Source organism: Myotis brandtii, unplaced genomic scaffold, assembly GCF_000412655.1.
Source record: "Myotis brandtii unplaced genomic scaffold, ASM41265v1 scaffold312, whole genome shotgun sequence".
Taxonomy (NCBI): domain Eukaryota; kingdom Metazoa; phylum Chordata; class Mammalia; order Chiroptera; family Vespertilionidae; genus Myotis; species Myotis brandtii.
In genome coordinates, this window is record NW_005361955.1 from 1141714 (window position 1) to 1162695 (window position 20982).

Sequence of the window (20982 nt, forward strand, 5' to 3'; positions counted from 1 at the left end):
GGATATGCCCAACCAAGGTACATGCCCTTGACCGGAATCGAACCTGGGACCCTTCAGTCTGCAGGCCGACGCTCTATCCACTGAGCCAAACCGGTTAGGGCAGGGGATGAGGTTTAGAAGTGTCTCAGAGGAAATGATACTTAATATGAAAACTTAATAAGCACTTGTCCCCAACAAATGTGTTGCTGGCCTATGAAGACAGCCATATAACAAGGATCTGAATCTGAAATCTCTTGACGGTGGACAGGGAGCAGCCGTGTGAGCCATCTTGGAAGTAGATCTTCCAGCCCTCAGATGACTACAGTGTTGGCCAACAGCTCCATAACAATAGATGAGAGACCCCAAGGCTGAGTCCCTTAGCTAAGCCATTCCTGACCCACAGAAACTATGAGGTAATAAGTGTTTGTTATTTTAAGCAGTTAGGTTTTGAAGAATTTTTAATGCATCAATAGCTAAGTAATACTCTGCCTATTAGAGGAGTTCTACATCCTGTCTGTAGGGATGGCCTATACTATTACCCCATCATGCTCATTGATTGCTGACAGCAGCCATGGCTAGGCTGGGTGGCCTCAGCAAGAATGCGGTGGTGGATCCAGAGGAGTCACAGCTGCAACTGTCAGTCATTATGCCTCTCACCAGCAGGAGATCTAAATGGTGTATTCCCATCGTCACATAGGATAACAAAAAGTTTATTAACGGCATATCCTTTCTGAAACAAAATAATTTTAAAAAGATCTTTTCAGAAAATAAAAAAAAGTATTTCTCTGAGGTCAGCTTAATCACTAAGAGAACTCCAAATCTTGGATTAGTTGTGGTTCTCAGCTTGAGTTGCTATGTGCTAAGAATTGACATTGCTCTGCCAACCAAGAAATAAATTTGTTCTGGGGTTGTTTTAACTCTCCCATTCAGAAAGGAATTTCTGAAACTTAAAGATAATGTGCTATGAACTGTGGTTAATCAACTAATCCAGAATTTTTAAGAGGACTTTGGGGGAACAATTTGAGTATTGTGAATTCCATGTTATTTTATTCCAGTAGATTAAGTTAAAGTGACTGTATTTGAATTATCTAATATGATCAGAGAAATCTCAGAGAAAGACATTTCCTTTCTTTTCCAAAAATATAGGATGAGTTGGAAGGGAGTGGGTAATAACTGTAAACTAAATATGGAGGTAGGGAGATGCTAGAAGTTTTATTTGACCACAGCCCCCGGACTCAGCCCCTTGACTATATAATAATTTTCTATTCAAACCACCTCAGGGTTCATGCTATGGCATATTTTCCCCCTACCCAGTTCAATACCAATTGAGCTTAGTATTTGTTTATGTTGGAATCCTTTAAGGTTTGGGTTCAGATATGTCAGAGGTCACTTTTCTCTTTGTGGCCTATAAAAAAATCTCAAATATCTTACAATGTCCCCAATCCAAATTTCATAGAAACTGAGACAAAAACATTGAACTTAAAGGGCTTACATCTCCAGGACAGTATAATTAACTGATGTAAGTAAAGTCTGATCTAACCCATGTTTTCTAGAAATTTTTATGTAAATTAATATTTTAAAGTATTCCATTCTAAACTAAGCAATATTTTAAAAAATTACCTTGGTATATTGCGGCTGGCGTGGCTCAGCAGTTGAGCATTGACCTATGAACCAGGAAATCACAGTTCAATTCCTGGTCAGGGAACATGCCCTGGTTGTAAACTTAATCCCCAGTGTGGGGCATACAGGAAGTAGCTGATCAGTGATTCTCTCTCATCACTGATGTTTCTATCTCTCTCTCCCTCTTCCCTTCCTCTCTGAAATTAAAAAATATATATATTTTAAAAATTACCTTGAGGGGGTGGGGTGGGAGTGGGCTGGAAGAGGTTAATGGGAGAAAAAAGGGGACTATGTAATACTTTCAACAAGAAAGATTTTTTTTAAATTACTTTGATATATTGATCCTAGATATTAAAAGATGGAACACAGTGATCAAAACAAAATCTAGAATATCTCTGAATTAGAGTACCTAATATTACAGAATAAAGCAACAGATATTCAGCTATTTTTCTACAGAATTAGGTAGCAGTTTTATATATTTGCTATGATCAATTATATAAAATTGAAATACATATTAAACAAAGATCTGAACTTCACAACTAAGCCCCATGCATTTTCTCTACAGCCACTACAACACATATCATTAAAACTTTCATTGACTGTATTCAATGTTTTAACAATTGGGTTGGTTCATAGACTAAGAATCTGGAACCAAAAACCAAACAAAGATTTAAAAGTTGGCCAACAAAATAATCAACAATTTCTAGAACATTAGCTTTCTTTTCTAAACTAAACTATACACTGTAAAATTTTGTGATCCAGAATAGATGAGAGTTGAGGAAAAAAATTTCAACACAAAACTCTAATATTATCCAGGATAAACAGATGCTACTCAGACTGGTTCACTGCTCCAAGTCTCTCTGCCTCCAGCTTTCTTTCCTCATATTTGGAACTTTTTTTATTTCCTTTCTCTTAGAGCACCATGGTTTTTTGTTTTGTTTTGTTTTTGAGAGAGAAACATCAACCCATTGCCTCCCCTGTGTGCCCCAACTGGGAATCAAACCACAACCTAGGTATGTGCCCTGACGGGGAATCGAACCTGCAACCTTTTGATGCATGGGACACACTCCAACCAACCGAGCCAGCCAGCCAGGGCTAAGAGTCATGTTTTTAATGGTTCTCTTTATTCATAAGTAATCTACATATGTTGCAGAATTTTTCTCACCTATACATGTTAATATCATCCCTAAATAAAATAATTATTGTGTATTAAGCATTTTCTATCTTTAAAGTGTTCCTCTTCAGCCCTGCTGGCTTGGCTCAGTGGTTGAGTGTCAATCTATGAACCAGGAGGTCACAGTTCGATTCCAGGTCGGGGCATATGCCTGGGTTGCAGGCTCTATCCCTAGTGTGGGGCATGCAGGAGGCAGCCAAACAATGATACTCTCTCATCATTGATGTTTCTCTTTCTCCTCCCTTCCTCTCTGAAATCAATAAAAATATTTTTTTAAATAAAATGTTTCTCTTCATAAGCAAAATTTGAGTACAAAATTAGCTATCACATACATACATGCACAATTGACTTTAAAATCACCTAGTAATACAATGATAAAGGCTCTGCTATCAAAGAAACAATTAAGAAAGCAAAGAGGAAGAGATTAATATTTTATTGAGCACCTATTACATTGTTAAAAATAAAGAAGACTGTATTTAAAATGGAGTTGGGAAGCCGTGAAGGGGGAGTTCTCACACACTGTCACCCAGACCCCAGACAGGAGGACATACCACACCAGAAGGAAGGATTTCTCCTTGTCAATAAAAAGATCTCCTCCTTTGTCAATCGTTACCAGAACCTCTTTAGTTGGTTGTCTTTAGGTCTGGGTTCCTGATTACAGCCCAGCCAAGGAGTAACAGCTATATTCAGTCAATGAAAGCTATTAACACCCTGATCTTCCATATAACCACTCCCAACCTCTTCTTTTTCCCCTATAAATGTAAGCCCCTCTCTTCTGTTCTTTGGACTTGCCTATGGTTAGCCACCATTTGCTTCTTTCTTAAAAAATATTTTTTTTATTGATTTCAGAGAGGAAGGGAGAGGGAGAGATAGAAACAACAATGAGAGAGAATCATTGATTGGCTGCCTCCTGCATGCCCCCTACTGGGGATCGAGCCTGCAACCCGGACATGTGCCCTTGACCGGAATCAAATCCGGGACCCTTCAGTCCACAGGCTGATGCTCTATCCACTGAGCCAAACCAGCTAGGGCATTAGTAATTTTTAAAGACACAGCTTTTAAAAAATATTTTAGCCAGCATTTTAATTTTTATTTATGATGTATTTTATAAAGAGGAGGAGAAACCAGATTAAATGTCAGGATAAACAATTTAATTTCTCCTGAATAATAAACATTTGTGATTTAAATTGCTTCATTTAGCCATAGCTGGTTTGGCTCAGTGGATAGAGCATCAGCCTGCGGACCAAAGAGTCCCTGGTTCATTTCCGGTCAGGGGCACATACCTTGGTTGCAGGCTCCTTCCCGGCCTAGGCCCTGGTTGGGGTGCGTGCAAGAGGCAACCAATCGATGTGTTTCTCTCACATCGATGTTTCTCTCTGTCTTTCCCTTTCTCTTCCACTCTCTCTCTAAAAATCAATGGAAAAATACCCTCTGGTGAGGATTAACAAAAAATAAACAAAATAACTAACTAACTAAATAAATAAATAAATTGCTTCATTTAATTTTTAAAACATTGTTTTGGCAATAAAGCTGCTAAACTTTATGGCAGATTTCTGGATATTTTGGATTTGGCAACTTATGCAAATGTTATGGTCATGAGAAGACAAATTTAAATAAAGAAATTAAAAAAAGATAACATTTAAAAGGTTGATTTTAGAATTAAATTCCAATTGGCAATCAAAATTACCTTCTTCCTTAGTTTGAAATTAACCAACAAAAATAGCTGTTACCAATAGTAAGCAATAAAGGTGTGGGAAGGTTTTCTTCCTGAGAAGACATGGACCATATGAGTATAGGAAATAAAAACAATTAGACAATTAGATGAGTTTCATTTCAAAATACTAAGCAAATAAGAAATCACATAAAAACAGACCTTGTAATCTCAGCAGTATTCTACTCTACCAACTGAGTTACAAGCTGAGTCACTGAAAATGAATTTTGAAGTAACAGAGAAACAAGAGTGCAGATATCCTTTCCTCCAAAAAGAACATTATTTTATCAACCTTTCTCAGAAAATAGTAACTGGCTATTTTAAGAACTATAAAAATAGGTATCATCATGCAACTTAGATGAATAAGAACAGAGAATAAAAATGTATATTTAAAAATGGGGAGGGGGGGAAGCCATTTCATTGTGGCTCAGGTATAACATATTGCACTGTTAAAGCTTTATAAATCCACAACATGCAATGCAAACACTCAGCAAAGTTATGCAATTCTACCTAACCACAATATACATTGTGAAAGCAATTACAGGAAGATAAGAGATGTGGTAACTATAGCCTATTTTAAAACATTTTAAATTTTTTCCTTTATTTTCTGTTTAAAATCAGGAATTCCTTAAATTTTATTTCTAAAAGGTAATTCTTATTTAATTCTAGTATTTAGTTATTTAATATGGTAAACGAAACATTTTATTTAAATAAAACATCTTGTAGATAAACACAGAAAAAATACAAGAGAGAAAAGACTCAGATGACACAGGTCCTTCAGGAAAAGCAAGCTACTGGAATGCACAGGTCAATAAAACTATTTGTAGAATGGGATAGTTGTCTATTTTCAGATCATTAAGCTATTTTTAAATAGCCTGAAACCAAACCCAGATTCAAAAGGCAAAGCCAGAACCATTCACTATGTTTATTAAAGTACAATCTTTTACTAAGCCTAGCATAGTAACAGAGGCCACACTCACCCGAATATGACCTGAGATTTAGATGGGTGCCTAAGAAACTTTATAGAAATAGCTACCAAATGTTGTTTATACCTATTATTCAAAGTAATATAAAATAAAAGTCCTAGATATTTTAGGACTTAAATTTTTAAAGTAAAATCCAGGAGAAAAAAGAATATGGTCAGCCCTGACCAGTTTGGCTCAGTGGATAGAGCGTCGGCCTACGGACTGAAGGGTCCCAGGTTCGATTCCAGTCAAGGGCATGTACCTTGGTTGCGGGCACATCCCCACTGGGGGGTTGTGCAGGAGGCAGCTGATGGATGTTTCTCTCTCATCGATGTTTCAAACTCTCTATCCCTCTCCCTTCCTCTCTGTAAAAAATCAATAAAATATATATTAAAAAAAAAGAATATGGTCAAATGTTAGCAGCTTTTTAAAAAATATTTTTTATTGATTGATTTCAGAGAGTGAGACAGAGAAAGGGAGAAGAAGAGAAAGAGAGAGAGAGAGATTGACTGATTTGTTGTTCCACTTATTTAAGCATTCATTGGTTACTTCTTGTATGTTGTACATACAACATCCTGAGATCCAATCTGCAACCTTGGAGTAGAGGACGCTGTAATCAACTGAGCTACCTGGCCAGGGCCAGCCTAATTTTTTGTCTTTATTGATTTCAGAGAGAGAGGAAGCAAGAGGGAGAAACACTGATCGGCTGCCTCTAGTGCACCCCCTACCGGGGATCAGGCCTGCAATCTGGGCATGTGCCCTGACAGGAAATCAAACAGGCGACCTCTCAGTGCATGGGACAACGCTCAACCAACTGAGCCACACTGGCCAAGGTGGGCCAGCCTTTTTAATTAAATGCATAACTCTAAAATATATAAGTCGCTGTATATTAAGATTTTGAACATTGAAATAATCTCTACCCTTTCATCTTTTCAGCTTCTTTTATTTTTTTAAAAAAATATATTTTATTGATTTTTCACAGAGGGGAAGGGAGAGGGATAGAGTTAGAAACATCGATCAGCTGCCTCCTGCACACCCCCCATTGGGGATGTGCCCGCAACCAAGGTACATGCCCTTGACTGGAATCGAACCTGGGACCCCTGAGTCCGCAGGCCAACGCTCTATCCACTGAGCCAAACCAGTCAGGGCTCAGCTTCTTTTAAACATTTTCTCATAAAATAATGTTCTCACAAAATAATGCAGAAAAGTCCTACAGGGAGCCATTCCAGCAACACTTTTGGTAGAACTCTAAATTCCCTCTGTTCCTACCACCTTGTCCACAAAATGCTTCCTAATTAATGGAAATATTCCACGATCATGGATAGGAAGAATCAATAGTCAAGATGTTATTTATTCCCAACTTGATGTACAGATTCAATGCAATCTCAATCAAAACTCCAGTCAGTTATCTTGTGGATGTCAACAAACTGATTCTAAAATTTTTACAGAAAGGCAAAACAACTCAGAATAGCCAACACTATATTTTTATTGATTTCAGAGAGGAAGGGAGAGGGAGAGATAGAAACATCAATAATGAGATAGAATCATCAACTGGCTGCCTCCTGCACACCCCCTATTGGGTATGGAACCTACAACCCGAGTATGTGCCCCAACTGGGAATTGAACTGTGACCTCCTGGCTCATAGGTTGATGCTCAACCACTGAACCACATTGGCCAGGCTACCAAGACAATATTGAAGAAAAGTTGGAAGACTGACACTATTCAATTTTAAGACTTATTATAAATTTACAGTGTGGTATCAGCAAAAGAATAGAGAGCCCAGAAATAGACCTACACAAATAAATTTAACTCAACTTTGACAAAGGTGCAAAGGCAATTCAATGGAGAAAGAAGAGTCTTTCCAACAAATGAAGCTGGGACAAACAGACATCCACAAGCAAAAAATAATAATAAATAAATCTAGACACAGACATTAACTCAAAATGGGAATGTTATGGCCAAACGAGCTTTTGCAGTTCAAAATTTACTGAGTATGTATAACATCAAGCTAGGGTCTGAGGACAAACACATGAAAAAGAACCCTGCCTTCAAGAAGCTCAAAGTCTAGTAAATAAAAGGACAATAGTATAAAGAAACACAATATAATGCAATCAGGACAATAACAAAATACCTGCAGAGTCCAAAGGTTAACACAAAGGAGGCACAGTAACAAGGAGGTACAGAACAGAAGAAATCTCTAGAAAAATAAATAAATGAAAAGGAAGCAAGTAAACTACCAGATACAGAGATCAAAACAATGGTTATAAGGATGTTCAAGGAATTTAATGAGGACTTCGACAAAGTTCCTAATTTGGGAATATCCTATGGGACAGATACTTTGAAATACTGTCCTAGAGATACAATGATGAATAAGATAAAGTCTCTGACTTCATGGAATCAGGTGGGGACCAATAAGTAAACCAGTAAAGTTCAGTGTGATAAATGCTAAAATAGAAATAAGTAGAGATATTAGAGATTTATGGGCTGAGCTGAAATAGGACCTAAACTGAGATGCAAAGCATGAACAGAAATTATCCAGGTGAAATCCTATATAATAAAAAGCTAATATGCAAATCGACCGAATGGCGGAACAACCAGTAGCTATGATGCGCACTGACCAACAGGGGGCAGATGCTCAAAGCGGGAGCTGCCCCTGGTGGTCAGTGCACTCCCACAGGGGGAGCACTATTCGGCCAGAAGCTGGGCTCGTGGCTGGTGAGTGCAACGGTGGTAGCAGGAGCTTCTCCTGTCTCCATGGCAGCACTAAGGATGCCCAGGGGGAGCGGGCCTAAGCCGTCAGTCGGACATCCCCCGAGGGCTCCCAGACTGTCTATATCTATATCTATATCTATATCTATATCTATATCTATATCTATATCTATATCTATATATATATCTATATCTATATCTATATCTATATCTATATCTATATCTATATCTATATCTATATATCTGGAGTGGAGTGGAAGATGGTGTAGGGAGACATGACATTCAAGGCACAGAGAAGAGCATACAGTGAGACAGAGAATGTAGTTCAGTATGCCAGAAGCACAGGTGTCTAAGATAATGCTAAAGTAAAAGGGAGAACCATACCTTTTAAATTGGAGTTTGGACTTTACCTTGAGGGTAATAAGGAACTAATAAATGTTTTTTGCTTTTTTTTTTTTAACATGAAAAGACTTGTTCAGATTTGTGTTTGAGAAAAGTATGCAGCTATAGTACAGTGAATAAAATACAAAGGAATAAGTCTGGAAGTAAATAAAACAGCTGCAGCAATCCAGAAAATGGTTTATAGTGGTCTGAACTACGATAGTAGCAATGGAAATAGAGAAAGTGGGTGGGGAGGCTGAGAGTTTTAAGAGGTGGAAGAAACAAGACTTTTAACTGATTTGATTGGAAGTAGAGAGAAAGAAAAAGGAGTCAAAGATGATGGATGCCTCAGTTTCTGGTTTGGGCAAAGGGTAGATGGTGCTACTAAAATGGGAGAGCATATTTTGAGAGGGTAAAATAATCACTTTTATTCCGGTCACGCTACTAAGTGACTAAAGGGCAGGGGGCACCTACAGTGTGGATACACTGGACAAAGAGATGATTCATGCCCCAGGTGGAACAGCATAAAATTTAATTTCAGCACACAATTCAAAACTTAAGAACTGTTTATTTCTGGAATTTTCCATTTAATATTTTCAGACTGTGGGTAACTGAAACCATTCTATGGATAAGGTGGGGACTACTATGAGGGGTGGGCAAAAGTAGTACACGAAAGAGTTTGTTCTTATATTATTATTTCCCAAACAACTGTAAACCTACTTTTCCCCACCTCTGTATATACATACAATGGAATAGTATTAAGCCTCCAAAAGGAAGGAAATGCTGACACATGCTACAACATGGATAAACTTTGAGGTCTTTATGCTAACTTAAATAAGGCAGTCACAAAAAAACAAACACTGTATAATTCTACTTATATGAGGTATCTAGAGTAGTCAGAAGCATAAAGACAGAAAATAGAATGGTGGTTGCCAAGGGCTGGGGAGAAGGAAATATGGACTTAATTGTTTAATGGGTATAGAGTTTTAGTTTTGCAAGATGAAGAGTTATAGAGATGGATGGTGGTGATGGTTGCACAATATGAATGTACTCAATACTACTTAACTATATATGTAATAATGGTTAAAGTGGTAGATTTTATATGTGCATTTTACCACAGTAAAAATTTTTTTGTGGGGACTGAGAAGCATCAAGGGTTGAAGTATCTCTTTTATTGCTTTAAAACATTTATATATATATATATACACACACACTCTCAGAGTAATTCTACAGATCATTATTATTAAGCCAAACATTTTTATACTAAAATACAGATTTCTCTAGCCTTCTCTTCAGAGTATATAGCTCACCTTAGACATAAACCCCTTGAGGAAGATGATGTTTCTCTCATAGTTATTTGTATTATAATGGCATGCATTTTGCTCCTACCTTTTATAGTGGGAAATTTCAAATACATATAAAGAAAGAGAGAAATAAATAAGGAAACCCCATATAGCTATTACCCAGCTTAAACAATTAATCAACCCATAGACAATTTTGTTTTATCTACAATTCCACCCACTTTATTCTTCCTCTTCCAGTGAATTATTTTGAAGCCAATTACAGATATCATATCATTTCAAGCATAAATATTTCAGTATGTTATCTCTACATACTAAAAAATACTGTTGAAAAATACATATTGAAAGATGACCAGTGTCCTGCATAAGTTCCTGTACTGGTGAGTCAGATTTCTGATATATTCTTCCAGTAAGCTATATATCAGACACAGGATAATAATACATCCAGTCATTCTATTGTAGTTCCTTACCACTAAGAAGGGCTCTCAAACAAGAAAATCAAGAAGAAAATGACTTAAGTTTCAACTGTAATAGGATCACTGATCAAATATGGTCTTAGAGGCCTCTTAGGAAAGAGTTTGAGAAAGGTACACACTCTCTACACCTGTCAGAGGTAACTGACTTTCATGTTATACAAGCTTTTTGGTGAATGATAACAACACAGTAATAGTATATAAATATTATTATACATAAAGTAATGCATGTGCCTTCATGTTTTATAAAGCAAATGCAATAAAACTAGCTCAATGCAGAAAATTTTTATTCAACTGTCCTTACCTTTTGTCGGACTGAGATTCTGATCTGTAAATCCTCTTAATTCTGCATTTGTGGAACTCAAACCAACCTGAATAAAATAGTTTTTTAAAAGTTAAAAAGATCTAAGTATTAGATGATCACTCAATAAGCCATTTTATACCTTCCACTAGAGGTCCATATCAATTAGTAATATGACCACATAAAAATGAATTAATTACAACAACTACAGGAGGATTAAAAAGAAAATGTTGCCATATTGCTTGAAATAAAGAAAATACGAATTGTCCAGATAAAATAAAATTTTAAAATGTTACTTATGAGGAGAACTAAGATCTATATATTTTACTGACGGTTTCTGTAAACAATTAATGTGGCAGCCAAGAAGGTGGCAGTAGATATACCAAAATTTCTCACCCTCACTATTTCCCTTCATTTTTACTATTCAAAATCACTGCTTATAATGCTTTTCAACATTATGACACATAACGGACCAAATAAAGACCATTAATAACACAATGCAACTCTAAAGACAAGTGGGACTTGTATCAGGATGAGCTGGAAGATTTTTATGGCTTGGATCTCTACAGCTTCATGTGGCGTGTTAACTGATCTGCTGAGCCTCAGACGGTAGCTGTCCCCTGTGGTAGTGCCTGTGTTTCTCTCCTAGGCAGGCCTAGCAACTCCAGTTGCTAGCGTAATAATTTTTACCCAGGACCTGTCTTCTCAATCCATCACCTTTCCCCAAGGAGTATGTTTTTTTCTCTGTTTAAAAAAGTTACCATGCCCAAACTCCCATTCGACCCAGTGATCCCACTTCTAGGAATATATCCCAAGAAACTAGAAACACCAATCAGAAAGGGTATATGCACCCCTATGTTCATAGCAGCACAATTTACATTAGCTAAGATTTGGAAACAAACTAGGTGCCCATCAGTAGATGAGTGGATTAAAAAACTGTGGTACATCTACACAATGGAATACTACGCTGCTGTAAAAAGGAAGGAACTCCTACCATTTGCAACAGAATGGATGGACCCGGAGAGCATGCATGCATACAAGTCCTAACTTGTATGCTAAGCGAAATAAGTCAGTCAGAGAAAGATAAATATCACATGATCGCACTCATTTGTGGAATATAATGAACAACATAAACTGATGAACAAAAACAGATCCAGAGACAGAGAAGCATTGATCAGACGGTCAAACCTCAGAGGGAAAGTAATTCTATGTAGATAAATGATGTAGAGACTTATTTTTGTCTAGCTTCTTACAAGTATTATTAGAAGTACTAAAGTAAAACCTTTGCAACTAAATTTGCAAATTACCACTACATACATCTCCACAGTGGCTCACAAGTACCAATATTAAGTGTTCAATTTGTAAATGCCAAGAGTTTACTGTGGCATCACTAACATGCCTCTACTTTCAAACTCTTCTGCTATTAAAAAAAAGAGAACGTCAAACTTCTGTTGGTGTTCTACTGTAAAAAGAAAGAAGGCCAAGACAGCCTTCAACATATTCCATGCTTAATACAATGTGACTGTTAAGTACATGTATTTCAATAACTGCAAAAGCATAAGTTTATCCCCTTTTGTTATTATACAAAGTTAACGGCAAAAACCTCAAGTAAAACCACATATTCACAGTCGAGAGTTCAGTTATTGAGTTACTGTTAGGTTTAAACACCTGCTCTTAATGTCCAACTTCTGCAGAGAAGCAGCAAACAAATTTAGAACCTTTTTAAGCAGCTGTACACCTGCACCTTAATAATTAACAAATTATACTCTAAAAGGTCAACTGGGAGTCAATATTGTCTACTAATTTTGCTGTCATAGATGGAGGGAAAGTGTTTGTATTCAGAGCTTATATAAATACTACCAAAATTTATTTACTAAAACTTCAAAAGTGTATTAATTTCTGCTTTCATAAACACTTTATAGTTTAGACTCAAAGAAAAAGTAGATTGTTTGAGAGTAGAAAGGGTTGCTAGGAAAGGCATTTAAAAATGTTAGGACTTGTATGCATGCATATAAGCACAACCAATAGACGCAAGACACTGGGGGCAGGGGGTGAGGGCAAGTGCAGGGGTTAGGGGAGGCCAGGGGGAGGACAATGGGGGGGAAAAAAGGAGACATATGTACTACTATTTGTAACACCTTAAACAATAAAATTAAAAAGGAAAAAAAATGTTAGCTATTCTTTCCTTATTTAAAAAGGATCTTTTTATAATGTTTCACAGAGCAAGAGAAAAAAGTAAACTCATTTTATATAAAATTTTTCATCTAATAAGGTCCTGCGAAAGTTTTCTATGTGGATATCAAACACTGTGTTGCATACAATAATCAGTCATAAACTGTCTGTTCAATTAAAAATATCCAAGCCAAATTTTTAAGAATCAAACCATATCCCCCAATAACAGCATTATAACTGTACTAATATTTAACATTTCAGATCAACATAACTGAAAGGAAAAAAAATCATAGCTCTACCATTCACAAGCAGGGTGATCTTGGAACAGTAGCTGCAAAATGGGGTTAATTCGTACATGTACGAAAAACTCAGAGAGCTCCTGGATGAAATAAAAAATGTGAACATGTTTGTTGACAGCAAAGCAATGTTCAGTATGGACAGTTATTCAAATGACAGTGGCTTTTAACACTTCAACACTGACTAGACATTTTATAAAAGAGAAATGCCAGTGACGTGTAAACATATAGAATACCAGTGTAACCTAATTAGCAATGCAATCAAAGAACTGTAATAAGTGACATACCATTTTTACTGACTAGATTGGCAAGGATTAAAGAGAAACTAAATGGAAATGTCACTTTAATACTCCACTGGTGTATACATAAATTGGTGCAATCTTTTTGAAATGCAATTTAGCAATATGAATCAAAAGCTTAACCCAAAAAGCCCTAGGCCAGGGGTGGGCAACCCCTGGCACGCGTGCCAAACATGGCACACCAGTAACTTTTGCTGGCACGTGAAACCCTCTCTTATAATCTTCCATTTACAATTTTTTTTTAAATATATTTTTATTTATTTTTCAGATAAATTCAGTGTAGGTGCATCTTAGATAAATAAATAATTTTACAGCCTTGAATTAAAATCTTGAGCTCAAATCCCACGCTTACTGCAAATCTACTCTGTGACTTGTGGTGATTCAACCTCTGACTCCCACCTCTCCCATATTCTTGGTTTCTTAGTTGAATAGAGAGAACTGATTCATCCAGCATTGAGCAAGTCTCTCAAGTGATGGATGTTTGCTCTCCCACATCCTTGAATCACAGGGACTGGGACTAAAGACCAATTAGGTGTTCTTGCATCCAGCCCATTGCTCCTTCCCACTCCCCAAATCCCCCAGCTTGGAAACTCATTAGATACCTGAGAGCTGGGAGAATGAGAGCCTGGGTCCTAAATGGATAACTGGGGATACAGCACTTCCATTGTACTGTCGGATCCACTTGCTTTACATAATAACTTCAACTCAACTGGGAACAACGCTCTTGGATTCTGGTTGTTTTCTTTTTCCAGGAGAACGGACAAAGGAAAAATAGTGGGATGAACTAATCCCCACCACTAGTCCATGCCACTACAGTTGCTTTTCTGGGGGCAATGGGTTTGCATCATTTCCCTCTCCTTACGTATTTTACATTCCCCTCACCTTCTACACCTCTGTTGATCTAGGTCAGTGGTCGGCAAACTCATTAGTCAACAGAGCCAAATATCAACAGTACAACGATTGAAATTTCTTTTGAGAGCCAAATTTTTTAAACTTAAACTATATAGGTAGGTACATTGTTATTAACTTAATTAGGGTACTCCTAAGCTGGCCTTTGCTAAAAACGTCCTCAATCTGATTGAGGTACGTTCGCTGAGGTCGACCCCTTCCAACTCTCCCATCCACACTCGTCTTGTATACTTGTTTCAGATAGACGAGTGTGGATGGGAGAGTTGGAAGGGGTCGACCTCAGCGAACGTACCTCAATCAGATTGAGGATGTTTTTAGCAAAGGCCAGCTTAGGAGTACCCTAATTAAGTTAATAACAATGTACCTACCTATATAGTTTAAGTTTAAAAAATTTGGCTCTCAAAAGAAATTTCAATCGTTGTACTGTTGATATTTGGCTCTGTTGACTAATGAGTTTGCTGACCACTGTCTCTCTCTCCCTTCCTCTCTGAAATCAATAAAAATATATTTAAAAAAATAAGTCCCCTGAAAGCACACACCCTTGGAGCCAGTAATTTCTTAAGACTCTGCCTCATGGAAATAATCCAAAAAGTAAGCAAAAATTTTTTTTAAATTAAAGAAAAATGGAAATAATTTAATGGTCAATATTAGAAAACTGGTATAATATCCATATAACACAAAACATCCATTTAAAATGATGTTGCAGAGTTATCAAGACAAGAAAAAATATTCATCATAGAGATTAAGCTAAATAGATTACAAAACAGTATGACCTCATTTTTACTAAAAATATATAACATACAGATGATGTAGAATTGTACACCTGAAACCTATATAATGTCACCCCAATAAATTCAATAAAAGGGAAAAAAGTTTTTGTACGGATTACATGTCAACGTGACTATTTTGGAAAAACTGAGTTAAATAAAATATATTAAAATTAAGAAAACATGTAACATAAATATATTTGAGATATGTATATATACCAGTCAAATTTTTGCTCATAATCTCTAGGCTAGTTTTTTTTCTATATCTGTATTTTCTAATTTTTCTGTAATGAGCATTATGGCATTCATTCTTTTAAAAAAATTCTTGACAAGGAAAAAAACACACACCTCATATTAAGTTTCAAATTCTTTATTGTATAATGAATGAGCTTAAGTGAGACACATGTGCATTTTGGGTCTAGAAGATTATCACTGGATACTAGATACTACTGGGTAACAACTTTATCCCAGATAAAATGAATATATTGCCATCTCAGCAGAGCTTCCTTTTGTAGAGTAATCCATGCCACAATCCATGTAGCTCTGGTAGGACTTTTCATCTTAGTGCCACAATTATGCCTTGGTATCAGAGCTGGCCATTTATGGTACTAATTTCCTTCTTCACACTGGCTTGTCTAAGCAGTAGGCCAAGCAGGGTCAACGAAAGCAACCAAGGCTCTGCGTGGAATTTGAAATATAAATGCTAAAAAAGAAAACTTCCCTCGCTTCCTCGGAGATAAACATTCTAAGGCCAATGTAGGCCGTTATGCCACCATATAGAGGCAAGAGATGGAAAAGAAAAACAGAGCCCTGACACCATCATTTGATCCCCCGAATGCAGCAGTGTCTGAAGCCAGAGGACTCCAGACTTTCAGTTATGTGAACCAACATGTTCCACTTTTGCCATAAGCTATTTTGAACAGGCTTTCTATTGCTTGCAACCATAAGAGACCAAGTATGGCATGGAAAATGCAAAAGTAACTCTTCACAAAAAAACTGTTCTCATAAAAGAACTGCAAAATGGGAAACAAAAATTAAGACATAAATAACTGAATATATGTCTAAGGACGCTTCCATAAGACCAGGCGATATCTTCTATATCAATGAGTCACTTTTCGCCCTAACCGGTTTGGCGCAGTGGATAGAGCGTAGGCCTGCGGACTGAAGGGTCCCAGGTCGATTCCGGTCAAAGGCATATACCTTGGTTGCGGACACATCCCCAGTAGGGAGTGTGCAGGAGGCAGCTGAATTGATGTTTCTCTCTCATCAATGTTTCTAACTCTCTATCCCTCTCCCTTCCTCTCTGTAAAAAAATCAATAAAATGTATTTTTTTTTTTAAAGAGTCACCTTTCAGTGATGTATGACATAATTGATCACTCTCTCCTTCTTGAAACACTTCCTTCACTGGGTGTCCAGATCATCAGGATAACACTGCCTCCTTCTTTTCTGGCTATTCCTTGAGTCTCCTTGGTCCTCATGTATTCTCTAACCATGCATGTATTATACAATCTCATATAGTCCCTCTGCTTTAAAATATAATAGCCAGCACCGGTTTGGCTCAGTGGATAGAGCGTCGGCCTGCGGACTGAAGGGTCTCAGGTTCGATTCCAGTCAAGGGCATGTACCTTGGTTGCGGGCACATCCCCAGTGGGACATGTGCAGGAGGCAGCTGATCGATGTTTCTCTCTCATCGATGTTTCTCACTCTCTATCCCTCTCCCTTCCTCTCTGTAAAAATCAATAAAATATATTTTTTAAAAAAATAAAAAGAAAATCCTATATAATAAAGAGCTAATATGCTAATTAGACGGGGTGGCAGAACGACCTTCTGGAATGACCTTCCAGAACGTTGGGCGGAGCCGCAGGGCAGCTGGGGCTGTGAGGGCCGAGCCCTTTGCACGAATTTCGTGCATTGGGCCTCTAGTATTTAATATGAAATTACTCCAAAATGTCTATATCTAGCCCCAAGCCTTCCCCTGAGCTCCAGAGTCACTTACCAAACTGCCTAGCCAATATCTCTACTGTGATGTTTTTAGGTCCCTCAACTTCAGTATATTCAAAACAATTTTTTAGTATACCCCAAAATCCTGCACTACCCCAACAGTTCCTCTTTACCGAGCTGCACAAGACAAATACGAAAAGTCTTCTTTAACCTATCCTCTGCCCCTATATCCTAATTAGTAGGTCCTGATGGCTGTCCCTTGAAATACATCCTAGATCCAGCCACTTTTCCCCCATCTCCAATATATCATTACCCAGCCCAAATCACAACACTCTGTTGTCTGAACCACGAGGGTAAGTACCAAACAAATCCCTGCTTCCTAATATCCCCATCTTCAGTCTATTCGCTCAGTAGCCAACACAAACTTTTTAAAATGTTAAGTCAGGCCATGCAACTACTGGTATCCTCAAAACCTTCAACAGCTCCTCACAGACATTTAAAATACATACCCCCCCCCCCAACCCTTCAAGGCTCCACACGATCAAGCTCCTGCCACTCTCCCTTGCTTATTCTGTTCCATCTCTAAACTGGCCATCTTCCTGTTCCTTGAACAACCACACTTTCCCCTGCCTCTACCTGGAATGCTTTCCCCAGATATGCACATGGCTGGCTCCTTGGATTGAGATTCAAGAGCACTGCTCTGTCTAGATGTCATTTCCTCTTAAAGAGGACTCTTCTGATCATCTAGTTGAAAGAGCACTCCCTCATCCCTGTCACTCTCTCCTTTTATCCTGTTTTTCTTTACAACAATTATTATTACCCGACACTGTCTTTTCTCACTACACTATAAGACCCCAGAAGGCAGGAGCCTAGAACAGTGATGTGCACATATACTAGTATTTGTTGGAGAACAGTGGGGATGGGAGAGAGGAATTGCTCATAGCTTGGTAAACTAGTATAATCTTTTTAGTAAGTATCTTGACAAAGCCTGCTAAAAGCCACAAAAATGCTCTTATCTACTGCAGAATGGCTAGTAGACCTGACTGGCTATTTTCAAGCAGCCGGTTTTAACCCTTTCCCACAGGCCTCAGCCTAGTCTGAGGCTCGGTCTCTCCATGTCCTTAACGCAGGGTTTCAAAGAGGTTCAGCTTATCACTTACCCCTCTGCCCCGTCCCTAGGTGGCTATAGCAGAAGGAGAAACATGATGCTCACTGTTTGATTTCTCCAAATATATAGACAAAATAATGGGACTGCAATTATCACTAGTTCAAATGCTTTATGTTACTTTCAGGAAACAACTTATTAATACAGCAAACTGTATATATGACTAGGAAGATTATATTTGATTCAAAATACATTGTAAGCCAAAAATATACTTTTGCTATTTAAATGTTAACCATCTTTCACATCCTTTTTTTCCTAAAGAAGAGAAAATCAAGGTAATATCCTATAAGACAATTCCCAATACACAGACTAAACTTTTGCTTATTCTTTTCCCCAAACAGCACTTTAACAAATATATGCATCTTAGAGTAAAGCAAACTACTCCTGATAATTTATCCCAACAAAATTAACTAAATGTTAATAAAGAAAAATCTGTATCTGCTTAGAGCTACTAATGCATGCTAAAGCAAGGTTAATAACAGCAAACCAGAGATAAGTAATAACGGTTTGTTTTTTTAGTGCTATTCTTTAGATGGATAATGGTAGTATTTAGAATTATTCGGCTCATGAGGAGACCTTTTTACTCAATATAATGCTTGCTTCTCCTGGTCATAACTAACCAAACCTCAGGTGGGTATCTGGCTGAGGCACTGCCAGAGGTCCTTCCCAAGGAGTCTGGAGCTGACCTAGGCAGGCAGAACCTGCCGGCTGCCTCCGTCTCTCCCTTTCACACTTCTCTCTCCCTGAACAGGCTGGCTCTGTACCATGTCGACTGAGATATTAACTGGAGAACTGAGGAAGATGATATGCAGAGAGACAGAGTCATGAAGCAGATGCAGAGAGACAAGCAGAGATGACAAATGGAAACCAAGTGCTGCCTCTATTCCTGGTAGATTTCAAGTTCCTGGACCCAGGTCTTTTCCAACATAATAATCAAGGAACAGTAAAGCTATTATGTAAGTTATTTCCTAGATGCTTTAGTATTTATTTTCTGGCACAATCCTTCACCATAACTGAGAACAAATCCATTGACAGAGGGTGACAATAAAATGTAACTTCAAAGAAAGTAGATTCAGAAATGATAGTTTCAAACAAACAAAAATTAAATAATTTCTCCAAAACATCTAAATCCTAATGTCACCTCAGGAATCATGTCATGGAGGATAGCAGGCTTTTCTGAACTATACATGAGTATACACATTTCCCTGAGTAAATACAAAGAAAAACACTGAACCAAAGAAAATAGTGAGGGTAAGAGTCTCCAGCAATACTAAAGCAAATTTATTACAGTACCCAACAAAGGAGCAGGGTGGGAAACTTTCTGGAGAAAGCAATTTGGAAGCTGTTGAGAAAGAGCAACTTAGCAGCAATTATAAGAATGCTACCATGCCCATTAGCGTACTGTATTCAGTAGCATTCAAGTTTACTATCTCATTCTTTGCATAAACAAAGACAATTATAAATTAATGACAGTAAACTAAATTTGAGGAACCTGAGTGGTGGGGAAAAAAAATACCAGTAGGAAAAAGTACAACTCACTTTAAAAATACCTACATTAAAACATTTACAAATACTTACATTTTTTGCCGTCATGTCAAATTGTATTCGGTTTAAAATTCTGTAAAGCCATTAAGAACAAAAATAAAAACTTTGTCTTCAATAATTTCTTAAAAAAGCATCCTGTTAAAGAAGGAAAAGAGAATGGTAATGTAATAATAATAGGCAACATTTATGTCATATTTACTATGTGATATATATATATATTGTTCTTTAAGTAAATTATTTAAATTAATCCTCACAACAAAACTATAAGATATGTACCATTTTAATCCCCATTTTCCAAATAAAAATTGGGGTTTAAAGAGGTTAAATATTTTGATCAAATCAACTCCGCTAACAAGTGATAGGGCCTGGGTTTTGAACTATTATACTATGCTGCTTTAGGCAACCCACTGAAAGAAAGAGGGCTTCTTGGAGAAATAGCCAATTCCAGGGTTGGGGCAGGATATGTACAAGATAAACCTAGAACATTTTATTGTATCTAAAGTAAGGAAGGGCTCAAAAAATGAGCTTACAACCAGACAATGAACACCAAAGTACATATTGATAGCAATAGGTTATAACAGACTATAAACCCATTGAATAAAATAATATTCCAGGAGTCCACACTGATATGAACAAATAACGAGGAAGGGGAAGCTCTTCTTTGTAATACAATGCCAAGTAATAAGTACAGGGTGTGGCAAAAGTAGGTTTACAGTTGTCCATATGGAAAATACAAGTTAATTAATAGATAACAATACAAAAATAAACTGTGTTTCATGTACTCAAAACTGTAAACTTATTTTTGCCCCACCCTGTATAAAGGAGTGATGCAGTTAGAAAAACCCCAATTTGTGGTTTTCTATAAAGGATTGGGCAAGAATTATTGATAAACACTAAAACTAGCCGATGACAATTGGTGAGAAATATATTTACATACTTTTGAAATATCTCCCCACAAAATACACATTAATTCAAATTTTACAGTAAAAAAAACCTGATACACACCATTTTAGCCAAAGTGATCAAAGCTACCAAATGACCACTAACAATGAGACAAACCAACATTTGCATCTCCTCAAGTGGACTAAGATGGATATAATTTCTGAGGTTTTCCACCCAAAATGCATAACCTAAATCTAATTTTAAGGAAACAGAAAAATTAAAATGGAGAAACATTCTGTAAAAGAATGGACTGAATTCTTGTAAAATACTGGTGTCACTAGAAACAAAAGAAGCCTGAGAAACATTCCCAAATTAAAAATTGGGAGTTCA

General features: G+C 37.2%; 1 protein-coding gene across 4 annotated transcripts in view; it reads right to left on the bottom strand.

Moving 5' to 3' along the window:
• The window catches only part of TFDP2 (transcription factor Dp-2 (E2F dimerization partner 2)), an 89228-nt gene extending 69373 nt beyond the window's left edge, over positions 1-19855 (bottom strand). For 2 of the 4 annotated variants that reach the window (XM_005870006.2, XM_005870004.2), the window contains exons 1-2: positions 19744-19853; positions 10619-10685 (exon numbers count right to left, since the gene is read on the bottom strand). In XM_005870006.2, the coding sequence (XP_005870068.1) occupies positions 10619-10685; positions 19744-19758 (82 nt within the window). In that variant the 5' untranslated portion in view covers positions 19759-19853. Of the gene's footprint in view, positions 1-10618; positions 10686-19743 lie in introns of all 4 variants that reach the window. The other 2 variants (XM_014542707.1, XM_014542711.1) reach the window with 2 other exon arrangements.
• Positions 19856-20982: the final 1127 nt, after the last annotated feature.